Source organism: Urocampus carinirostris, chromosome 8 (genome assembly GCF_059441175.1).
Source record: "Urocampus carinirostris isolate Australia breed hairy pipefish chromosome 8, RoL_Ucar_1.0, whole genome shotgun sequence".
NCBI lineage: Eukaryota > Metazoa > Chordata > Actinopteri > Syngnathiformes > Syngnathidae > Urocampus > Urocampus carinirostris.
Genome location: NC_142356.1, coordinates 16153464 through 16178019, shown reverse-complemented (window position 1 = coordinate 16178019; position 24556 = coordinate 16153464). Strand labels below are relative to the sequence as shown.

The following is a 24556-nucleotide window of genomic DNA, read 5'->3' as shown; positions in this document are numbered from 1 at the left end:
CCCATTTATTGTTGATTCTTTTTTTACAAGAAATTACAGTTTTATATCTTGATGTTTGAAGTCTGAACTGTAGCAAAATGTCACAAGGGGGCGAATAGTTTCGCAAGCCACTGCATATGCACAACTTATGCAGTGCGGTGAGCAAGGAACTGCATCAATATTCGACTGGTCATGTTTTTGGTATTTTTTTCTTCAATTTTAGTCTGAATGATGCTGCTTTTCACTGTACAGTGTACATTGGTCAGCTTTCCAATCCAACAATGTTATTGTTTCGCCAAAATGCTGGTTCTGAACGCGTATACATAACTTAAACTTTGGATTCAAAGTTGAACCGGTCATCAAATATTAACTACCGGATGACCCAGACGAAAAGCAGTTCTTTAAGTAAGTCAGGTGGCTATTGTAAACACAGTAAAGCAGAGCAACAGGTCGTCTCAATTGTTCAGTATCCAACGTGGAGATGAAGTTTGACGAGGTGTTGACGGAACTGAACGGTTTGGGGAGATATCAATTCCGTCTGATGTTTTTCCTGTTAATTCCACGCATTGCTATGCCCTTTCACTTTCTGATGGATAATTTCATCGGGTTTATTCCAGCCCACCACTGTAATATCAGCGGTTTGGATGACGGAGCTGTTTTTGGGAATCTCTCCGATGAGCAAAAGCTGACGGTCAGTATTCCAGTTCAGGATGACGGGACTCTGAGTTCCTGTTTGATGTTTACCCGGCCTCAGTATCATCTGTTGCTGAATTCGTCCAACACGACGGATCTACCTGCTGTTCCTTGTCAGAATGGATGGGTGTACGATACTTCCACTGTCAAGTCTTCTCTGGCCACAGAGGTGAGATGGATGCAATTAATACCTATAGGAAATGTTTGATGATTGTTTTTTTGTCTGTCTTTAAGCCTCTTGTTAATGCGACATCCATTGCAACCTGGTCATCCTTTTTATTTTTATTTTTAACTTTTATTTTATATTATACCGGATGCTAACGTTCCACCGGATGCTAATGTTAGCATAGCGCAAAATCTCTTGCCCGCTGCTATCAATAAACAACAGCTTGCACACCCCAACGGAGCTTTTATCGTCGCCGGCGACTTTTATCGAGCATGTTTAAGGACTGTACTTCCCAAATCCATTCAGTACGTGGACTGAGCAATTAGGGAAAAAAACACTGGACCGTGTGTACGGTAAGATCAAACATCTAGTTGGATCCGGCCATCTCTGTCTGACCCTCACCCCCTCATACACCCCCCTCCGGAGGAAAACAAAGCCTATACAACAAGGACAGTACAAACATCTTCTTTGTTCCTTTATCTCTTTGTTTTCCTTATATCCTCACTGGAAAATGTGGTACTGGATTGCCACGTCCAATTTCGTTGTCACAATATAGCCCATGTTGTAACAATGATAATAAAGGTATATTCTATTCTATTCTATTCTATAATTTAATCATTTTATAGTTTAGTTTTAATTTTATTGTTTGTTATTGCAACATCCATTGCAGCCTGGTCATCCTGGATGGGGGATTACCTCATGTGCAGTCCCTTCTCAAGGTTTCTTCATTTTCCTCCTGCTGGGGTTTTTGAGGGTCTTCCTTTCCTTCGTGTAGCTTTTAGATCAGGGGATGGTGGAATAATAGTCTGCAATCTGTAACCAGCTCAGTAGCCTAGATGGTAAGGCGCCCGCTTTGAGACTGGGAGGTCGGTGGTTCGCGCCCCGGCCGAGTCATTCCTAAGACTTAAAAAGTGGTCGGCGGCGCCCTCTGTTGGCTGCGGCTGCATCGGCTCGCTACAACGGGTCAGGTGCAATCGACATTTCGTTCTGTGTACATTGTTACACAGAATGACAATACAAGGAAATTATTATTATTATTATTATTAATAGTATGTGGTCTGTGCAGCCCTTTGAGACTCCTTGTGATTAAGGGCTATACGAATAAATGTGACTTGACTTGACTAGTATGTTGGATGAATAATAAGGATAGACGTTTGTAAACAGTTTTCTCATGTTAGACAAGATAAGACAAGTTTGCTGTGTCTTTGAGTTTTGGTGGTTCTTTCCCCTTTTCTTATCTAGGAGACACAGAGTTACTAGAAATAACAATTTTGGGGTAACTGAGGGACAGTGGGAAGCTGACGAGCAAGTTCCCAGGTTCGGTTGTCCCTCAGCCTTCTCCCAGCTGGAAAATAAACAAGCGTCTTCTATTCGGTATTTTTTGTAGTTTGCAATAATCTGTGCTCTGTGCAGCTGTATGAGGGCGTAACAAATAAACATGACTTTGTCATGACCGGTATTAGCAGGGGACCCAAATGCGTAACGTTTCACACAACGCTACTTTAAGGGATCGTTTCATGATTACTCATTGCACTCACCTGTGCTCACCTGGCGCCAGCGGCTGCTGGTTACCTGATTGGTTCCCCCTCCTATTTAAGCTCAGTGCTCTCACTCGCCCTTTGTCAGTCCGTCAGTGAACCTCTGCTTATGCAAGGCAATCACTTTGACTCTGGCACCCGTCTGTCCCGTTTTTCCATCCATATACCACTCATCTGTTCCTGATTCACCGTTTGTCTCCGAATATGACACATTTTTGACTACCAACCACTTTCTGACCTCCCGTCCCGGCTAACGACACGTTTTTGCCCACCGACCACGTTCTGATCTCCCATCCCGGCTAACGACTAGTTTTTGACCACCGACCACGTTCTGATCCCCCACTCTGGCTATCGACACGTTTATCCTGTTTGACCACTCTACGATCTCCCGCCCCGGGAGATCCACTTCCGCATTCCGACCACGCTCCGATCCCGTGAGCGGCGTTTCTTTTTTCTCTATCTCAATAAACTTGTGAGTAAACGTTACGCATCTGGGTCCTTCTCCTGTTCTGGTTCTGACAGATCGGAGAAGTCAGGGCAAGAGGCATTTAATGATTTAATAGCCTTTCTGCTTTTTTATCATAAATATGTTTACCTGAATAAAGGACTTTTGCTGTGAGATTTCGTATCGTTTTTCTTTGCCCTCATGTAGGTTTTAGATCAGGGGATGGTGTCATAATAGTCTGTAGTTTGCAATCATCTGGGGTCTGTGCAGCCCTTTGAGACTCCTTGTGATTAAGGGCTATACAAATGAACATGACTTGACTTGACTCTTAATCCACAGTGGGATCTGGTTTGTGATCGAAGGAAATTGAACAGAGGAATGACGACTGTGTTCTTTGTGGGTGTCATGTTCGGAGCGGCATTTTTCGGCACGTCTAGCGACAGGTAGGCTTACTGTGCTATTTTAAATTATTTTTTCTTTTTTAATGTTGCATTTTCCAACTGAATCAACTCATTCCATTTTCTCCCATTTTGACAATTAAGTACCGTGTAGCTATCTCTCTGATTTCATTTATTCTATCAGTGACGTGCGGTGAGCTTTGTGTCTGATCAGGCACAGTCAGATTTACAAATAAATAAACCCGAATTCTTCATTTGATTGGCAGAGCAAGAAAGCAAACTACAACATAGAAACCTCAACTTATAGATTGAGTCCATGCGCTGCTCCTTTTGAATAAAAACATCAATAGATAGGTAATCCTCCATTATGAAAAAAGGTCTATGCAACAAGAAAATATTACTGAATGGTTTGACCGGTTAGCATGCTAATACATTCATTAATAATATTGTGCGCCAAATCAGAATCCTTGGTCTCACTATCGCCCTCTGCAGAAGGCAAGAGGATTGCATGCCTCACTCTTCACCTGCCGAATCTCTGCACAGTAATACATTACATACTAAGTGTATTAATGATATTCATAATAAAATGTACAAATTCATTAATTTTGTTGTGACATTAAACAACAACACGGAATAACACATTTTCATTTTATATTTCCATGTTGACAGGTGAGGCACAGCCTCCCCCTGCCTCCCGTGACTGCACGTCACTGAATCATATTAATCGCCATCCCTTTTAAAATGCTAAAGACAAATCTCCAGTGGTTGACTTTTTGGATCCAAAATTTAAACTGCAAAAAAAAGACTTATTGTAACTTCTTCTAAGCATTGTCTCCAAAACTCTATTCTTTACCCGACATTGTTGTCAACAGGTTCGGCAGGAAAACCATGCTATTGGTCTCCTACGTGCTAACGGCTTTTTTCGGATTGGCAAGCTCCCTGGCTTATAATTTCACCATGTTTGCAGTCATGAGGTTCTTGACGGGATTCGGATTCTCTGGGGTTCTTGTCATCACCCTGGTCCTGTGTGAGTCCTCTATATGACTGGCTATTTTCCACTCAGTTGATTTTACTGAAAACCTGATACTTGTTTCGGCATTTTTGGGGGGGGGATGGGGTATTTTTATGTCTTATCCAGCCTTTCTTGTTGATTCAAAGCAAAAAAATCCAGCATTGATTTAATTCATTTAATTTGATGTCACTTAAATCTGTGAAGAGTACGTAGTAATCCAAATAATCTACTTAATCCCACAATTGTTTATAGCTGATAGTAGTGAGTCATTGTCAGTGGAGTGCACACAGATATTTTAGGGTTGCAAGTGCTCAGGGAATAAAAAAGTGCTCTTTTCTTTGTCAGAACCCGAACAGACGGTAGACCCAAACGCGTAACGTTATCACATCAAGCTTTATTTACGAAAGCGGAGCAGTCATGCGCAGGAACACAAACGCTAGCAATTCAGCGATCGCTGGGCAGAAGAAGCGTGGCAGAAAAGTCAGGCCCGGGAAAACACGAAGCCAGCGATTTGCCGATCGCTGGGTAGGAGAAGCAGGAAGCCCACGAGATCGGAGCGTGGTCGGAATGATGAAACGAGTGGAGTAGCCGGGCAATCGGGAAGTCAGGGACAGATGAGCAGGATACAGGTGAGGGCGGGACAGACGGGATCGATACCGGATACAGGATACTGGATAACGGGGATTGGATCAGGGATTGATACAGGATAGGGGATAAGGAACAGGCAGGAGCCAGAGTCAAAATGCTTGCCTTGCAAGTGCAGAGGTTCGTTGACGGACTGAAAAGGAGTGAATGAGAGCACTGAGTTTAAATGGGAGGGGAGCCAGTCAGGCAATGGGTAATCGTGACATTCTTGACAAAAGTTGAAATTATTAAAATGTGAGAAATTTTAATATGCACATATGTTTAAAGCAGTTTGGTATTTATTTGTAAAATAGGTCCAACATTTTCCACACCAGGTTTACAATGGGTTAAAAGGATTGAAATAGAGTGAGGCTTCTTCTTCCTTTCTCTTTTCTGTTTGTATTTATTTTGAACTTTTATTCTTTTTCTCTCATTTGAACCCTTTGATCGTCTTCATCTTTCTTTTGTTTATTTCTTCTTCACATTTTCCCTTTTTCCTTTCTTTTTGTTTTATTTTTTTCCATTTTTTCTCTTTCTTCTTCTTTTTTCCTCTTCTTTCGTGCTAGCTTTAAAATTTTTAGCTTTTTCCACATTTTGTTTCTAATAAACTCCCAGCTGCAATAGTTTTTGAATAGATAGTATATTATCATTTTGAAACCAGAAATTGTTGCACGACCCTTCTCTTTATGTTTTCTCTTTCAAATGCTTTATTTGATTGAAGTACAAGACTACAAAGAAAATCTACATTCTACACTCATATACAAATGAGTTGTTGCTGCAGCCTTCTTTCAACCAGTAAATAAAAAAAATATATTATTGCATCAATCTTGTTTTTATGAGGCTTTTAGTAATGGCGACAACTTGTTTCATCGCCTGTTAGCATACACACTATTTTTGTTTTCCTTTTTGTCTTTCTTCTTTTTCATGAAACGCTCAGGTCAAGTTAACATGAAATTGACGGCGAAAAGGAAATGCATTTCTGGGCACTCGTAGAATTAGTGAAAAAAAGCACACCCAAACATGGAGACAAGCAAAGCGCATTTACAAGGTCATCTGGTTTTATAGGGACAGTGTGTAATATGTAGTGCCTCCTAGTAGTGCAAAAAACTTTCATTCAGTAAAACAAGAATTTATAGGCCAATATACATGAAATATCTAACCAATGTTATTTGAGAAATTTGTTTTTCTTTTAAATAAGTAGAATCTCTACCTAGAAGTTAAGTAATGTTTATATGTGATGCCCTTAATCACAAGGAGTCTCAAAGAGCAGAGACTAGTTCAAACAACACTACTATGACACCATCCCCTGATCTAAAACCTACACGAGGTCACGGAAAAACTCAAAAACATGATAAGTCAAGTCATGCTTATTTGTGACACCCTAAATCATAAGGAGTCTTAAAGACCAGAGACTATTTTAAACTACAGACTATTATTACCCCATCCCCTGATCTAAAACCCACATGAGGGCAAGGAAACACTCAAAAACATGTCAAATCAATCATGCTTATTTGTGACGCCCTTAATCACAGAGTCTCAAAGACCAGAGACTGTTTCAAACTCCAGACTATTATTACACCACCCCCCAATCTAAAACCTACACCAGGGTAAGGAAAAACTCAAAAACCTGAGGAAAATGAAGAAACTTTGAGAAGGGATCGCACATGAGGTAATCCTTCCTAAGCAAGACAGCAAAACAGGTCCAAAAGTAAATCAACATTTTAATCATGTCATGTTGGTTTTATATTAACACATTGTATTTGACTACCTTTATCACATTTGTTTCACAATTATTTAAAGGTTGCATTCAAAACCAAAATCCTTTAAAAAAATTGCTAATTAAGGAAGGTGAAGGAGGCTACCGGCCCCGACTATACTAATCTTTTAACTGAAAGGCGACTCTTCACGAATATCTCTGTGCCAAAATTGTCCAAACAGCTAAGTAACCTAAAAACACAACTCTTACAGTATAGAAAAACAAAATATCTTCCTATCTCCACCAAATATGATAATCCGAATGGAGTTTGGCCTCTTTCAACAGGCTACAAAAACAAGCTAGCTAATTTCTCGATTATGTTCTAAAGGGAAAAAAAGTCGCTGCCATGTTTGTCTGTCATTTTGCTGCTACGCTGTGCTCATGGCTCTGGTTTTCGTTCGCATTAGACAACAGTGGCGTCTAGTGGTCAAATACGACACACGCGGGCTTTAAAGTTCTTCCTGATACCGCAATCGACAGAACAAAAGCTATTTGAGTGCAAAATCCGGTATCAATCTCGTCTGTCCCGTCCTGTCCGGTATCTTGCTTGGGTAACCAGTATCTGGTATCGATCCCGTCTGTCCTGTCCTGTCCGGTATCTTGCCGTTGTATCCGGTATTGATCCCGTTTGTCCCGTCCTGTCCGGTATCTCTCGCTCGTGTATCCAATATCAGGTATCGATTCCGTCTGTCCCGTCCTGTCCGGTATCTTGCTCGTGTATCCAGTATCAGGTATCGATCCCGTCTGTCCTGTCCAATTTCAATCTCGTCTGCCCCTGGCTTCCTATTTTCCCGCGCCTGACTTCTCTGTCTCACTTCTTCTGCCCAGCGATCGCCAAATCGCTGGCGTTTGTGTTACCACGCATGACTGCCTCGTTTCCGTAGAATAAAGCTTGGCTGAAAACATAACGCGTCTGGGCCCTCCGTCTGTATTGGTTCTGACAGAGGCATGATCAAGAATACTGTCCGTTACCAAGCCATAAATAAAAATAAGAAGGGGGGAGGGGGGCAAAGCTTTGCAAAAGGATATGGTTTTTTTAGACAGGGTAGAATGGTAGGAGCTGTAGCACCAACTAGCGTCTATCTGTGCACACCAATGCTTATGTAATACATAATGGTGCGGCATTAGCTCAGGGAGAGTGCTCGTCTTGGAATCAAGAGATCGCAGGTTCGAATCCCGGCTCCTCCGTGTTACATGTCGAAGTGTCCTTGGGTAAGACACTGAACCCCTAATGCCCCCAATAAGCGGGTTGGCGCCTTGCATGGCTGCACGGCCGTTATTGGTGTGTGAGTGTGTGTGAATGGGTAAATGTGAAGCAAATTGTAAAGCGCTTTGGGAGGTCTTCATCGACTTGAAAAGCGCTATATAAATGCAGATTATTTCATTTCATTTCATAATTGCCGCTTATATCATTGGCTTTTCATACGACCATAAGTGGACTATAAGTCTCTCCGGAGTATGAGTCACACCAGTCAATAAGGAATTAGGAAGAAAAAGCGTGTATAGGTCGCACTCGGATAGTAAGTCGAGTTTTGTGGGGAAATGTATTCGATAACATCCAACACTAAAAATATACATGTCATCTTGAAAGACAATTTCAGATAAAACTAAAATAAAGAACATGGTATACTAAAGGTACATGTATGTGAATGTCACAGACACGCTCGTCGTTATCGACGTCACATATTAAGAGTTATTCAGATAGTTATCAGCTTCACTACAAATCATTAAATCTAATGAAATATTTATCCTTGGTGTCACTTTTACCGGTAAACAACTCTTTCCACTTCGAAAAATGTCCCCTACACAACAGGGTTGTAATGATCAACCCAGGCCTAGAGCGCCATCTTGCAGTTTAGTGTGAAAATAACATGCAAAGTAATATAGTCAAGTCAAGTCAAGTCATTTTTATTTGTATAGCCCTTAATCACAAAGAGTCTCAAAGGGCTTCACAGGTTATTACACAGACTATTTTTTTCAGACTTTTATTACACCATCCCCTGATCTGGAACCAACATGAGGGCAAGAAAAAACTCAAAAACCTCAACATGAGGAAAATGAAGAAACTTTGAGAAGGGGCCGCACATGTGGCATCCCCCTTTCAGGATTACTAGACAGCAAAGGATGTTGCAATCACAAATAATACAGAGATATTGTCCAAGAAAAGTATAGGTTATTCATATGCTATAGAGTAGAAGTGTGTTTTAAGCTTAGATTTAAACATTTCCACTGAGGTTGCAGAACGGATCTCAGGGGAAGAGCATTCCACAGCACCGGTGCCCGGATAGAGAACGCTCTCGAACCAGCGGAACACTTCTTGGCTCTTGGGATCACCAGAAGACCGGCGCTCTCAGAACGAAGGCTTCGGACCGGAACATAGGGGGAAATCAGATCTGAAAGATATGAGGGAGCAAGTCCATGTATGATTTTGTATAATACTAAGAGAACCTTGAAATCACATCTTAGGCTAACAGGGAGCCAATGCAGGTTAGCCAAAATCGGCGTGATGTGATCGGACTTTTTTGTCCTTGTGAAAAGCCCTGCTGCAGCATTTTGTACCAGCTGAAGACTCTTGATTCTGGACTTTGGGAGACCAGAGAGTAGTGCATTACAGTAATCGAGACGGGAGGTAACAAACGCGTGAATTATAATCTCCGCATCCAACTGAGACAGTATAGGACGAATTTTACAGTACTGCTAATAAACATTTAGAACTCAATGATATAATAATATGTTAATAATATCATTTAGAAGTCTCACCGGAGTATAAGTCGCACCCCAGGCCATGCTATGAAAAAAACTGCTACTTACAGTCTGGAAAATACGGTACTCTGACTAAGAGACAAGGTCGCAACGAGGATGTCTAAAATTCAGATTTCACAAAAGTCTAAACACAAATGGGTCAAGTCCTCTGTTGGCTGCGGCTGCATCGGCTCGCTACAACGGGTCAGGTGCAATCGACATTTCGTTCTGTGTACATTGTTACACAGAATGACAATACAAGGAAATTATTATTATTATTATTATTCATTGCGCTTATCAATGCAATGTTTCATTTGTTAAATTCAAATTCTTTAGTATTCGTACAAGAACATCTCTTGTTTTATTTAACACAAGTAAAAGTCTGTATTTTTATCATGCAGGTTTAGAATGGACTGACAACATACACCGGAGCGCGGTTGGAATTTTATTTGGCGTGGACTGGTCCGTGAACGTCATGGTGCTGTCTGCATTAGCCTATTTTATAAACGAATGGAGGTACCTGTCAGCAGTAGGAAACATCCCGATTATCGTGGCAATTGTTCTCTGGAGGTAAGGAAACGTTCAAGCATATAAGGGTTAAAAATAGCAGTTTGCTAACCCACATCAGGCTCGGGGAGTAATGGAATACATGTAATGTGGTTACATAATTAGGGTACAAATGTTTCAAGTGTACAGTATTTTTCAGAACCAGATAAATGGTAGACCCAAACGCGTAACGTTCACATAAAAGTTTAATGGGATATCGAAGAAACAAACGCCAGCGATCCGGTGCTCGCTGTACAGGAGGAGCAAGCAGCTCACAGGATCGGAGCCTGATCGTAATGCAGAAGTGGATTTGCCAAAGCAGGAGATCGGTGCGTTGTCAAATGGTCAAAAACGGGTCATAAGCCAGAGCGGGAGATCGGAGCGTGGTCAAATGGACAAAACGGGTCAATAGGCTTGGTTATCAAATCAAGTTAATCCGTCATGTTTGGGCGGGTTCAGGTTAAAGTACCCGCGACTCGGGTCGGGTCAGGCTGAATTTTTTGGGCCCGATCTTACCTCCATTCCACACACACCTCTCACACTCGGGCTCCTTGGTGCTTTGTCAACAAACCATGGCCCCAACAACATCACTTAAGTAGAATGCTTGGCAACGCAAAGTCCGACAAAGCCAAGCCGGCAACGCCAAGCCCAGACCATTATGCCTGTCCATTTAAAAAAACAATATAAAGAAATATAAAATGTAGATGTCTGCATGTATATGTATTCATAAGTCTCCAGCATCGCCCCTTAGCCAAATTTTGTTACCCAACGTAGACCGCCACTCTTAATAGTTGCCCACCCCTGCTCTAGGGTAATTCCAGTGAAAGTCCATGAAGGATTTGGGTTTGTTGTGCTACTTAACCTCTATCAAAACAAACCTTTTTTTTTTTCAGGTGGATGCCAGAGTCAGCCCGATGGCTTCTAACACAAGGAAAGGTCAAGCAATCATATTTCTACTTGAGGAAGTGTGCAAAGGTCAACCGAAGAACACAATTCCTGGATCATCTCCCACCTGAGGTGCAGAGGAAATAGTCCAAATCCCAGAAGGTTTTCCACAGAGATGAACTTGATTCACTATTGTATTGTGGGGGCGGGGTAGTGGTTTGATCCTGGGCACTTTAGTATGGATCCCACCCGAGTAAAAGCATGAGCAATACAAATCCGATACTGATACTTTTTTCTGGAAATGGCTTGATCATAGAATAAGTGACCAATGAGTACTGCTATATTTACAATAAACACACCACAACGATTTTAAGCGCTGAAAATCGTATAATTTATTTTACTTCAATCACTACGATTCAAACATTAACCGTATCACAAAAGAAATATATGTTTTCTATTACAACTGAACAAAAGCCAATAGAATCAAATAAAAAAGACAACAATGTAACAGAAATAAACTATAACAATGTCAATATGTCAACTATATCTTCCTTTTCGCAATATTTTTTAAATAAAGTCAAAGTGCAAATAGTGTAAATAATGCAATCTAAAATAATTGAACATTACAAAATATAAAATAATAATGCAACAACAAAAAATTCAGCTGTGTAACAAACGAGGCCTTTTGGCTCTGTTGCCATAGTGACAACGGATTTACAGGTTTTGTTCAGGAACAGTAAAATCTTTACAACTGTGGTTACAGCTTATTGCTCAAAGTAGGGTAAACCTTTTTTCATGCGTTTATGGAAATTTGCAACAGTAGCGGACCACTTCACAAACCAAATGTCTTTTTCTGCCTTATTAATCTTCTAACAAGGGTGCGCACTCAGATTTGCCCCTCTCTCCTGTCTGGCAGGTAAGATGTAGCAGCAAGACAGGTAGGAGAGGTGATAAAACTGTGCCAGTCAGTCAGGCATGACAAGCATACATTTCGAGAGTGGCCACGGACGCTGAGTGAGAGAGAAGGACTGCACTATCTATATATAGAAGCGGCGCTTTGAGGAAATTGCCGGAAGAGTTAATAATCAATCCCAGGACAATAGTATCGATCCAATCCAAGTACTTAGTATCGATAATATTGATATTCGGATCAATTTGCCCACCCCTTCTATCGCAGTATACCGTGATCGCTCTGAACGCGGAAGTGGATCTTCCGTGGCGAGCGATGGCGGTGTCGGGAACGGAAAAACGGGTCAGTAGCCGGGACAGTAGAGCAAAAACGTGGTCGGGGTCGTAAGCGAGTTGTAAGCCAAGAAAGGAGATTAGAGGTTGTCGGGGACAAAAAGAGGTCGAAAACCAGGACAGGAGAGTAGCCGTGGTCAGGATCAAAAACGGGTCGAAGTCGGGGGACAGACAGGAGCAAAAAACAGGTGGGAGTCAGGGTCGAAAAAGGCTTGCCTAGTGTTAACTGAGGTTCGCGGACGGACTGACCAAAGGGGACAGAAATGAGTGGGTTTAAATAGGGGCAGGGAGCCAATCAGTGTCCGAGGCAAAGGAGCGGGCACAGGTGATTCTCATCGGTAATCATGACACGTACCACAATTACAATGTGATCTTAAACCTGCAAACATTTAAAAAACGATTTTTGAATTTCACCCTCTGTCTGTTGGAGAAAATATTTGACCTTATTTCCCCCCCTTGCAGGATTTGTCCAAAGTGATAGTGGTGGAAAGTGAAAACAGGAAATATTCCGCTTTGGATTTGGTGAGGACCCCCACGTTGAGGAGAACAACAATGCTCTCCGGCATTGCATGGTAACCGTAAACTAAAGTGCCGCATCCCATACCTGTCAACGTTATAAACCCTTTCAGTTGTTTGGGAACATTGTGACAAATCTGGTGTTCTGCCACATTTTCCTACCGGAGGCTGATTTGACGAGAACAATAATTTAACATTTTCGTTATTTGCCTGTATTTTAGTGCCGCAACAACGACAAAATCCATTAAAATCGATGATTAAAAGCAACTAATTAGATCATCGATTCCTTGTGTCGCGTGATTTAGGAGCCACCAAGAACGTTAAATCAATGCAAATTTGAGTGCACACTATTTCGTTAAGACGCTGGGAATTGTAGTACCGCTTTGTTCCGCCAGAGGGCGCCAAGACGGTTTTCATAAAAAAGCTACCGTAAATTCCGGACTATAGAGCGCAAATTTACGGTATGTTAAATTCCTTATATACAGACGCTCCCCTACTTACGAACATTCGACTTACGAAAAACGGTGGACACGAACATTTTTTTGGGGATGTCGAAAATATCCGGACATTGCTGTAGGTTCGGTTTGGTATTGTGCACCTTTTTTCGAGTAGAGGACATCACTGTAGTGCTTCTTTTCACCGCTACCGGCGTGTGGCCCTGTGAGAAGTCACCCAGCATGCACCTGGAAGAAAACTTCGTGTGTAAACATTCTATATTGTATCTCCAGCGCGCTAAGAACTTTTTTATTGTTTAATTTCTCGTGTGTACATTCAATATGGTTGGTGTAATGCAGGGGTCGGGAACCTTTTTGACTCAAAGAGCCATAAAAGCAAAATATAATAATTTTATTTTGGGAAAGAGCCACACCATATATTATGAGACAAATTTACTAAATTGCTAAACCCGCGCCCCAGACAAAAGCTTAGTCTTCAGCACATTTATTTTTGATGATTTGATCAAAATTATGAGAAAAGAAAATGGCAGAGCCCGTGTCCCAAAATCAACAAACATACCACTTTAAACTTGTCTCTTTCTTGCAATCACTCAAGATCGGTTAAACTCATTTTGACCCTTTTTTTCATACATATTGGTTTCAAAACCAGATGCAAGCAGTTATTTTGTAAAAACGTCACAACATTCTTCAAACAGGGAGCCTGATGTGCTTACCTTTGGCGCAGACGGCGTAGGGCGAGAGATGGGAGGGAGTGCTTGTACTTTTTGCATAGCTCCACCCATCCCTCCCACTCACCCAATCAAATAACTTTAAGTTCTCTTTCCGGTGTTTTGGCGTATTTACAGTTTGTTCTGTGGATTCATCATAAGGTATCTGAACACTGAACACAGATTATATAGTGAGCTTTTATATAAAGGATTATTTAGCGTTGTACAGCCAAAACGAGTTTTTTTTTTTTTTTTTTTTTTTTTTTTTTGGGTGTAACACCTTGACTGTAAATTGCAGTGAAAAACGTGCCCTATATATTCTGCGAAGTACTGCTTTAAAATCCAGTTTTGGTTTGGCCTTGCATTTATCTGAACAGGATTAATGGCTCATGTTTTGAACGAGATGGAGAAAATTTGCATGCAATCAAATTTGTCTCTGAGCCAAAGGTACTCATGGAAAGAACCATATATGGCTCGCGAATCATAGGTTCCCGACCCCTGATGTAAAGTGTAAAGAAGAGGCAAGCCATTTCTTTTGAAACGAAAGTGGAATAAAAAAGCTTGATGCAGTTGTGAAAATGGTCGGAACGCTTTTTTTAGACCACTTTTCACCCCAGAGGAGTTCCTCTTGAAGCTTATCTTCCAAAAGTAAGTTACACTTAAGTGTGTTTAGCATATTATTTCATGATTTTTTTTTTAATATTTCAGTTTCAAAACAATACAGGTTGCTTATATAAGCCTTAAACATACTTATATAAACCTTATACATACAAAACAGCACTGAGGCAACTTACGAACAATCGTCCGGAATCTCGATCATAAGTAGCGTCTGTACCCCATTTTGAACATTGCATTATTTACAAACAAAATTGACATCAATTTGGCCTGCTTAATATCTAGGTTAACCTACTTGACTGCTTGTAAAAGAGGGAGTTGATATTCAAGGTCATTCTGATCTCGTAAAGTTAAATGTCTTTCTGGCAAAAAATGCTGAGTCAACGAAACCCAATTTTTCTCATAAAGGGTAAACTTCTTGAATGCCTGTGAAAAATGGCGATATCTTCTCTTTCCCCCGTTTTGTGAGTGGACGAACACACAAACACTAGTTCCCAAAAAAAAACATGATCAACACCCTTGGTTTGCTCACGGGATGATGATGGAAGCGAGTGGCTGAAGTTGACAGGTATGGTATCGTGTACTAAAATCAGGGTTGGGTAGGGTTACTTTAACTTGATTACTTTCAATTACTTGTGGATTACCCCAATACCAAATATGCTAATAAAAGACAAAAGAAACTAAATATGAATAAAATTATGACTCACAACACGTGGTAAGCTTTCTCTCCTGGCTTTGATCTCTTACATACATAAAATGCGACACAAACAAAATGAAAATAAATCCAAACTGCTTGCCAACATCATTTTTGCCGTTCCATGTATTCCGTTACTCCCCAAGCCTGCACACAATTCAATCATTGTATTCATATTTAGTTTCTTTTGTGGGCAGCACGGCGGCACAGTGGTTAGCGCGTGTGCGGCACAGTTCTGAGGTCGTGGGAACCTCCTGCGTGGGTTCAAATCCAGCTCCCGGCCTTACTGTCCGGAGTTTGTATGTTCTCCCCATGCTTGCGTGGGTTTCCTCCGGGCACTCCGGTTTCCTCCCACATTCCAAAGACGTGCATTTCAGGTGAATTGGCCGGTCCAAATTGTCCCTAGGTGTGACTGAGCGAGTGAGTTGTCTGTCCCCGTGTGCCCTGCGATTGGCTGGCAACCAGTTCAGGGTGTCCCCTGCCCGCTGCCCGATGATTGCTGGGATAGGCTCCAGCACCCCCATGACCCTACTGAGGATAAGCGGTGCAGCGAATGAGAGATGAGTTTCTTTTGTCTTTTATTAGCATATTTGGTATTGGAGTAATCCAAAAGTAATTGAAAGTAATCAAGTTAAAGTAACCGTACCCAACCCTGACTAAAATACAAATTCCTCGACGAATAACACCGAGTGGCGGATGAGTGGATAATTCTTTGCTGATGTTCTGATCGCAGGTTCGGAATGGCCTGCTGCTATTACGGAATCAGCTTGAACGTGTCGGGATTTGGCGTCAACATATACCTAACGCAGTTCATCTACGGCGTCACGGAAATTCCCTCCAAGTTAAGCGTCTTTTTTAGCTTGAACAAAGTCGGGAGACGCTTTACTCAAGCCGGCGGAATTTTTATGACCGGGATGTGTCTCATTTGCAATATGCTCATCCCGCTTGGTAAGTGAGACGTCTGGGAAAGAACATTTACCTACCGTATTTTACGGACAACAAGTCGCTCTGGAGTATAAGTCGCAACTGCCCAAAAATATGCATAATTAAGAAGGTAACAATAATATTTTACTCGAACCTGAAATATAAGTCGAATTTTGGGGGAATATACTTGATAAAATCCAACACCAAAAACAAACGTGTCATCTTGAAAGGCAATTCAAAATTAGAATAAATAGATTAGAGAAGAACATGCTGAGTAAGTGTACACTATACGAATAAATGATTGACATGCCAGGTAATGTCGATGTTACATATTCAGAGTTATTTAGATAACTATAGACTAGCAAAAAGAACATGCCCAAGGCATAATAAGCGAACTAAGCGGCTGCTTAAGGCCCCGTGACCACTAGGGGGCCCTAAAGAGCGGTTAACCTTTTTGTCCCCATTGTCACTTTTGTGTGTCTACAACAAAAAAAAACTTCTACAGAAATGCTACAGAAGCCCTACAAAACTAGATATCAAATATAGTGCTTAAAAACATGGAACTGTTATATTATTTTGCTTTTTTTTTGGAAAAGAAAAGCTAGTATATAAATACTACAAAAATACTATGATACAAAATACAACAGAAATATTACCCCAGAATTACTAAAAAAACACAACTACAGTAATATTACAAAAATACAAAAGAAATATGACAAAAAAAAATACTATGTGAATACTTTAAAAAAATTATAAAAGTTTTACTAAACTCCTGCTTTGGAAATACATCAAAATACTTCGATAGAAATACTTCAAAAATACAACTTCATAATACTATGATACAAAGAACTACCCCAAAAATATGACGACAGAAATACTACTATAGAAGTATTACAACAGAATTATTGCAAAAATACAACGAGCCCGATACTACAAAATTTCTACCATGGAAATACGACAAAAATACTACAAAAGTAAAGCAACATTATTACTTCACTACAGAAATACTACAGATGTACCTCAAAAAATATACAGTAGAACTAATACAAAATACAATATAAATGGTACAAAAATACAAAAAAAATAAACACAGAAATCATTAAAATACTGTAATACAACAAAAGTACTCCAGAAATACCAACCATTTATTACTATGGAAGAACTACCTAGAAAACTACAGCAGAAATAGTACAAAAATAAAACTACAGTAATACTACATAAAAAAAACTACTGGACTTCAACAAAAACTCCGACGACAGAAATACTAAAAAAATACAACCAAAAAAAAAAGTACAATGATGTCATGCTTGAAAATTAAATATCAAATAAATTGCTTAAAATAGGGGCCTTGTATTTTATAAGGCTTTAATTGTGATCGTTTCAAAACTAATTTGATTTGACTAAACGAGTTCAAAAGAACTATACCATGTAAATGTCTGCATGTATATCAATTCCCAAATTTAAAAATTGGTTCTTTTTCCAAGAACGCCCCCCTTGGCCCAAAATTTTGGACCCAATGCGGCCCCCGTCTTCAAATAGTTGCCCACCCCTGGAGTAGAACATGGAATGAGTTATAGTAGGCATGCAAATGATCTTGTAATAAGGGGCCCCAAATCTCATTTTCCTTAGGGTCCCATGTTCTTACCTAACTATCAGTTCCACTCCAAATCACTAAATACAAAAAAAAAATCTTCCTCTGTGTCACTTTTACCGGTAAACAACTCCCCTAACTCGGGAGGTGCGGTATGTTCTCATCTCCTCTTTTCGCCAACTCCGAACCTTTTTTCTGCTGCCAGATTATCTCACTATTTTCAGTTTGTAATCTTCAGAATATATTATTTTTTTCAGTGCCATTTTTGTTTTGCTCCACTCAGTTGTTTTCTAAATTACCAGTGTTGTGCCAAAAAATGCCCCCCACTCCAGCGCAAGGTTTGAAATGATTAACACAGGCCTAGAATTATCGGCAAACAGAAGAGCAGCTTCCACGGACAGATTGAGGAGATCATTTCTTACTCATGCCATGAGGCTCTTTAACTCCACCCAGGGGAGTAAACGCTCACATTAAACCCCACCCTTACATTTGCACATTACCCTTTTTTATTACAGTGTGTATTTTCCATAGCACTATTTAAATACTCTATAGCAAAACGTTATATTGGGTATTTTTGTATTCTATATCTTTATTTTATTATTTTATTTTTCAACACAAGGATACTGCTGGAAGTGTGAATTTCCCTACGGGGATGAATAAAGTATCTATCTATCCATCTATCCATATATTCATCTATCTATCTATCTATCTATCTATCTATCTATCTATCTATCTATCTATCTATCTATCTATCTATCTATCTATCTATCTATCTATCTATCTATCTAGAGCGCCCTCTTGCAGTTTAGTGTGAAAATAACATGTGAAATGATATACCAGTATTAAAATTGTAAAACTCAATGATATAATGTGTTAATAATTTATCAAATAAGTCCCACCAGAGTATAAGTTGCACCCCCAGCAAATTTATGGAAAGAAAGCTGCGACTTATACTCCGAAAAATTTGGTAATCGTACTTAGTGGGTGTTTCTTTGCAGATAAAGGAGCTTATCTGACTGCCGTGGCAGCTTTGGGAAAGATGTTTGTACAACTATCTTTTACCATTGCCTTCCTGTATATAACAGAACTCTACCCGACAGTCTTGAGGTCAGTCGGTAAATATATTTTTGGAGATTACCACTCACGATTAACCCTTGGATGCATGACCTACTGGTACATTCACTCTATAAGTGCGGGGGGAGGAAACCCACGCAAGCACAGGGAGAACATGCAAACTCCACACAGGAAGGTTTGAAGCTTACAGCGCCTGGTATTGCCAGGCGGTCACCCTTCCAAGTATTAACCAGGACCGACCTGCTTAGCTTCCCAGAGCGGACGAGATAGGGCCTGTTCAGGGTAGTATGCCCGTAAGCCATATATTCTTCAAACCGAAATGTCCATATTTTCCAGAGTCAACCTTTTTTCTGCTACTAGTGCAGGGGTCTCCAACGCGGTGCCCTCAGGCACCAGGTTGTCCCCTAGAGACCCTGTTCTGAAAATAGCTCACCGGTGCAGGGCCGTTGAGATTTTTTACTAAAATGATTTTTGTATTGATTGACTGTGTCAATTTAACCCTATTTTTAGTAAGCTGGTAATAACATAGAAAGAACATAGTAATAACATAAGTTGTTATTTTAGAAATTCAAATAAAAAAAATCCACTTCATGGACAAACATGAATTAATCAAATTGTAAATGGTCTGCATTTAAAAAGCATGTTTCAAGACCTCCCTAAGTGCTTCAAACTTACCCACTCTCACACACACTCACACAGCGATAGCGGTGTCAGCCATGTAAGGAGCCTTCCTGCTTATTGAGGGCATTAGACTTCAGTGTCTTGCCCAAGGACGCTATGAACTTTATTTCAAAGGAGCCGGGAATTGAATCTGCGGCCACTTGGTTCCGATTTATGTATTGATAATCATTTTGAAGCAATTAATTAAGAGTAAAATGGGAATTTATTTGTGTATTAAACTAATTTATATGAGTATTGATTTATTGTACAGGAAATACAAAACACAAAATTCCAATTTATGTGAAAAAATGTGCAGTTAGGTTAGGTGTACGGCAAAGGTTAGGAGCTTGGGTTCGGGGTTTAAACAAGGGTTTGAAACTTATTTCATAGTTTCACAAGTCTCGTCTCACGTATAACGTGATCTCAGCTCCATTCTTTCGGCCGCCATATTTCCATTTTATTCTTTCTTTTCAGCCGAATAATTTTCGGTGCGGAAAATTCAAAACATTACTAATTATCATTGTGATAGGGACCGGAAATATTAGCATACATGCTAACCTTTTGAAATTAAAAAGCATCACCTGTTGTCATTTACTGTATTTCTACGCGCAAAACTGTCATGAAACGGACCGGGAAGCAGGAAGTCGGAACTCATTTGCGTAGCCGATCTTTCACTTTTATTTCTCAATTAAAGTGAAAGATCTATTAAGTGAAAAATAAAAACGCACAAACGGACCAAGGACAAAACAAAACAGTTTCAAAGGTAATCAAAATTACAAACTAGGCATTACTCAGAACAAACAGGCATGAACAGGTTTTCCTCAAGGTTAAGCAATGGCTCTGTCAACAGGCAGTGCCAAAAGGAGTGTTTAAGTACTCCACAAACAATCAGTTCAATGCGTCTCAGCAGGTGTCAAGGGGCGGGGATAGCTAGAGGCCATGACAACCGTACAGACATGACAAAAACACAATCCGTCTCCTGAAAATTAAAAAAAACAACGACAATATGTGCTTGTTTTGAAATCATAAGCGGCAAACTTTTTTATTAAAAGTCAATGCGAACTTTGAAGCTGTTTATTCACACTCAAAAACTTAGTCTCACTTCGAAATAAAGCTAAAATGAAAGCTATCAGATTAATATTCTAGTCTTGAGTTGAAATATATATTTTTATTTTAATTCTTATGCGTTTTTAAGGGAAGAAAAGCGGTCGTCTAACGCTGTCATGATTTCTGATGCGAGGCACCTGAGCCTGCTCCTTTGGCGCGAACTGCCTCGATGCTGATTGACTACCCGTCACTTTTTATACCCCCGTCTTCCTGTCACCATATGTCAGTCCATCTGCGACCCTCAGCTCATGCTAGGCAAGCTTTTCGACCCTGACTCTCTCCTGTTCTTATTCCCGTCTGTTTCCCGGCTCCGACCCCTTTTCTGATTTCGACCACCATTTTTGTTCCCCGTCCCGGCTACTGATCTGTTTTTTTCCGCTTTCAACACGTCATCGCTCGGCACGGAAATACCACTTCCGCGTCTGAGCAACTAGCGATCTACGGATCACTTCTTCCCAATAAAACTAAGAGAAATGCACGCAAGTGGGTCCTGTGACTCCTGTCTCCGTTCTGGTCTTGACAAACGCATAAAATGGCAGTGTTGGTGAGTATGGTTAAGGTAGCAGTTCTAGCAGCAGAAGGAAGACTATTATTATTAGTCTTAATTTCGGGCGGCATTAGCTCAAGAGGTAGAGCGCTCGTTTTGGGATCAAGAGGTCGCAGGTTCGATTCCATCTCCTCCGTGTTATATGTCGAAGTGTCCTTGGGCAAGACACTGAATCCCTAATGCCCCCAATAAGCAGGTCGGCGTCTTGCATTGCTGCATGGCCGCTATTGGTGTGTGTGTGTGAATGGGTAAGTGTGAAGCACATTGTAAAGCGCTTTGGGAGGTCATTGACTTGAAAAGCGCTATATAAATGCAGACCATTTACCATTTATTATTAGTAGTAGTAATAGCAGTAATTGTAGTAGAAGTAATTAGTTATAGTACTCAGTCTCACTTCAAGATTAAGCCAAGACTAGCAGACAAAAATAATTTTACGAGTCCAAATTTGTTGTTGTTAAAATTGACAACCCCAAAAAACTAAGGATATGTTTTTTTGTTAAAGTCCATTGGCGTTTTCAAGGAAAGAAAAGCGGTAGTCTAACGCATAAAATGGTAGTGTTGGTGACTATGACTGTACTAGCAGTAGTAGCTGCAGAAGTAATACTATTATTATTATTATTATTTGTAGTAGTAGCAGTAGTTGTATTAGTAGTAGTAGTTGTCTTAGAAGTTGAAGTAGTAGTAGTTTTTGTAGTATTTATAGTAGTAGTTATATAAGTCGTAGTAATAGTACAAAATCTCGCTTAAAGATAAAGTTAAAGTTGGTAGACAAAAATACTTGTCTCACGTCAAGATTCTTTTGTTATTGTTTGAACTTAAAAAATGGTAGATTCTTTAAAAAATTGGTAAGTGTTTTTATAGGGGAGGAAAGGGGTAGTCTCACGCATAAAACGGTAGTATTGGGGAGTATGGTTGTAGTAGCAGTAGTAGCTGCATGAGTTATTATTAGTAGTAGTAGCAACAGAAGTAATAATATCATTATTATTTGTAATAGCAGGAGTAATACTATTATTATTTGTTTTAGTAGTAGTAATATTAGTAGCAGTAGTTGTTGTAGTAGTTGAAGTAGTAATTGTAGTAGTTATAGAAGTACGTAGTCATCAAGATAAAGTTAAAGCTAGTAGACAAAAATACTTGTCTCATGTCATGATTCTTTTGTTTAATAACTGCAGAAGTAATAATATTATCATTATTAGTAGTAGTAGCAGCAGAGGGGGGTAATACTATTATAATTATTTGTAGTAGTAGAAGTATTTGTTCTAGTTGTAGTAGTTGAAGTACTAGTAGTTTTTGTAGTAATTATAGTAGTAGTTATAGAAGTAGTAGTAATAGTACTGACTGGCTGGCTACCGGTTCAGGGTGTCCCTTGGCCCCCGCCCAAATATGGCTGGGATTGTCTCCAGCACCCCCGTGACCCTACTGAGGATAAGCGGTGCAGATAATGGATGGATGGATAGAAATGGTACTAAGTCTCGCTTCAAGATAAAGTTAAAGCTAGTTGACAAAAATACTCACGTCAAGATTCTTTCGTTGTTGTTTGAATTTAAAAGACGGTAGAGTCTTTAAAAAATTGGTAGGCGTTTTGTAGGGGAGGAAAGTGGTAGTCTAATGCATAAAACGTTATAGGAGACCAGTCCCCTAAATAACTCTGAAAACTTCTTCTATCAAAAATCCGGCCCGTATTGTAAAAGTAGTCAAGTCTCAAAGGGCTGCACAGACAACAGATTATTACACCATCTATCAGAACCCGCACAGACGGAGGACCCAGACGCGTAACGTTGTCACACAAGCTTTATTTTACGTGAATTGGGCAGTCATGCGTGCGAACACAAACACCAGGGATGCGGCGATCGCTGGGCGGAAGAAGTGAGACAGAGAATTCAGAGGCAGATGAGATCGAGGCCAGACAGAACAGATGGGATTGATACAGGACACAGAGCAAGATACCGGACAGGACGAGACAGGCGGGATCGATATTGGATACTGGAGACTGGAGCAAGATGCCAGACAGGAGGAGACAGACGGGATCGATACCGGATACTGGAGACTGGTGCAAGATACCGGACAGGACGAGACAGGCGGGATTGATATTGGATACTGTAGACTGGAGTAAGATACCGGGCAGGAGGAGACAGACGAGATCGATATCAGATACTGGAGACTGGAGAAATATATCGGACAGGAGGAGACAGACGATATCGATACCGGATTCTGGAGACGGGAGCAAGAAGACCGGACAGGACGAGACCGACGAGGTCGATACCAGACACTGGAGCAAGATACCGGACAGGAGGAGTTAGGCGGGATCTATACCGGATACTGGACACACGAACAGGATACCGGACAGAGTCAAAACACAAGTCTTGCAAATGCAGAGGTTCGTTGACGGACTGACAAGGAGTGAATGAGAGCACTGAGTTTAAATAGGAGGGAAGCCAATCAGTCAACGAGTCACAGCTGGTGCCAAACGGGTGGGGCCAAGTGAGGGGAATGGGCAACCGTGACGCCATCCCCTGACCTAATATCTACTTGAGGGCAAGGAAAAACTCAAAACCCTCAACATGAGGAAAATGAAGAAACCTTAAGAAGGGACCGCGCATGAGGTATCCCCCTTCCAGGATGCCCAGGCAGCAATGGATGTTGTAATAACAATTATTACACAAATATCATCAATAGGAAATATAGGTCATTCATAAGATATAGAATAGAAGTGTGTTTTAAGTATAGATTTAAACAGTTCCACTGAGGTTGCAGATCGAATCTCAGGGGGCAGAGCATTCCACAATATCGGAGCCCGAATGAGGAACGCCATCGAACCTGCGGATTTCTTCTTGGCTCTTGGGATTACGAGTAGACCAGCATTTTCAGAGCGAAGGCTCCGGACCGGAACATAGGGGGAGATTAAATCTGAAAGATATTAGGGAGCAAATCGGACTGTAGTAGTAGCACCAGTAGTAGTAGTATTAGTAGTAGTAGTGGCTGTGGTACTAGTAGTTGTTGTTGTAGTTGAAGTACTTGAAATAGTAATCAATTTTCTAGTAGTTGTAGTACTAATCGTAGTAGTTCTTGTTTTACCTTTCCAAACAGATTTTACAAGAAAAGAAGAGTTTTCTCGGGAGACAAATGAGTTCTTTGAAAACCACGTAACACAACAGTACAAACATAATAAAAATGAAAACGTGTTAACTGTTTTTACGACCTAGTTTTATTGAGAATACAACTGCATATTGTGACAAATATTTCCCTTTTAATTTCAGGCAAAATGGAATGGGCTTTTGTAACAGCATCGCCCGTCTGGGTGTTGCCGTGAGCCCGCTGGTCTACTTCCTGGAAGATGTTTGGGTCGGTTTACCAAATCTAGTTTTTTGTATCGTGGCTATAGCCGCTGGGTCGGCTACTTGTTTGCTTAGGGATACCTCAAATACCCACCTCCCGGAAACCATCGAGGACGTGGAACAATCAAGGTGAAAAGATTAGCATTTTCGAATTTCAGTCAAACGTTGCAGACGTTTATTTGCCGGTAAAACCGTTCTAAAAATTAAAATGTGACAAAAAACAACGTGTCCTGGGATGCACCCTGTTGAGTCCTTCTGTTCCTTTGCTGCAAAACAAATTCCAAAGCCCTAACGTGGGTGAACGT

The 24556-nt window shown here is 40.5% G+C and overlaps 1 protein-coding gene across 1 annotated transcript; it reads left to right on the top strand.

Annotated features, from left to right (window-relative positions):
• The first annotated feature begins 460 nt into the window (after window positions 1–460).
• LOC148360834 (solute carrier family 22 member 7-like) lies at window positions 461–24384 on the top strand. Its single transcript, XM_088343058.1, has 9 exons — window positions 461–841; window positions 3161–3264; window positions 4092–4246; window positions 9755–9923; window positions 10793–10916; window positions 12489–12598; window positions 15747–15961; window positions 18527–18635; window positions 24174–24384. Exons 1-9 carry the CDS (start codon window positions 461–463, stop codon window positions 24382–24384), a joined length of 1578 nt encoding a protein of 525 aa, XP_088199184.1.
• The last annotated feature ends 172 nt before the right edge of the window (window positions 24385–24556 follow it).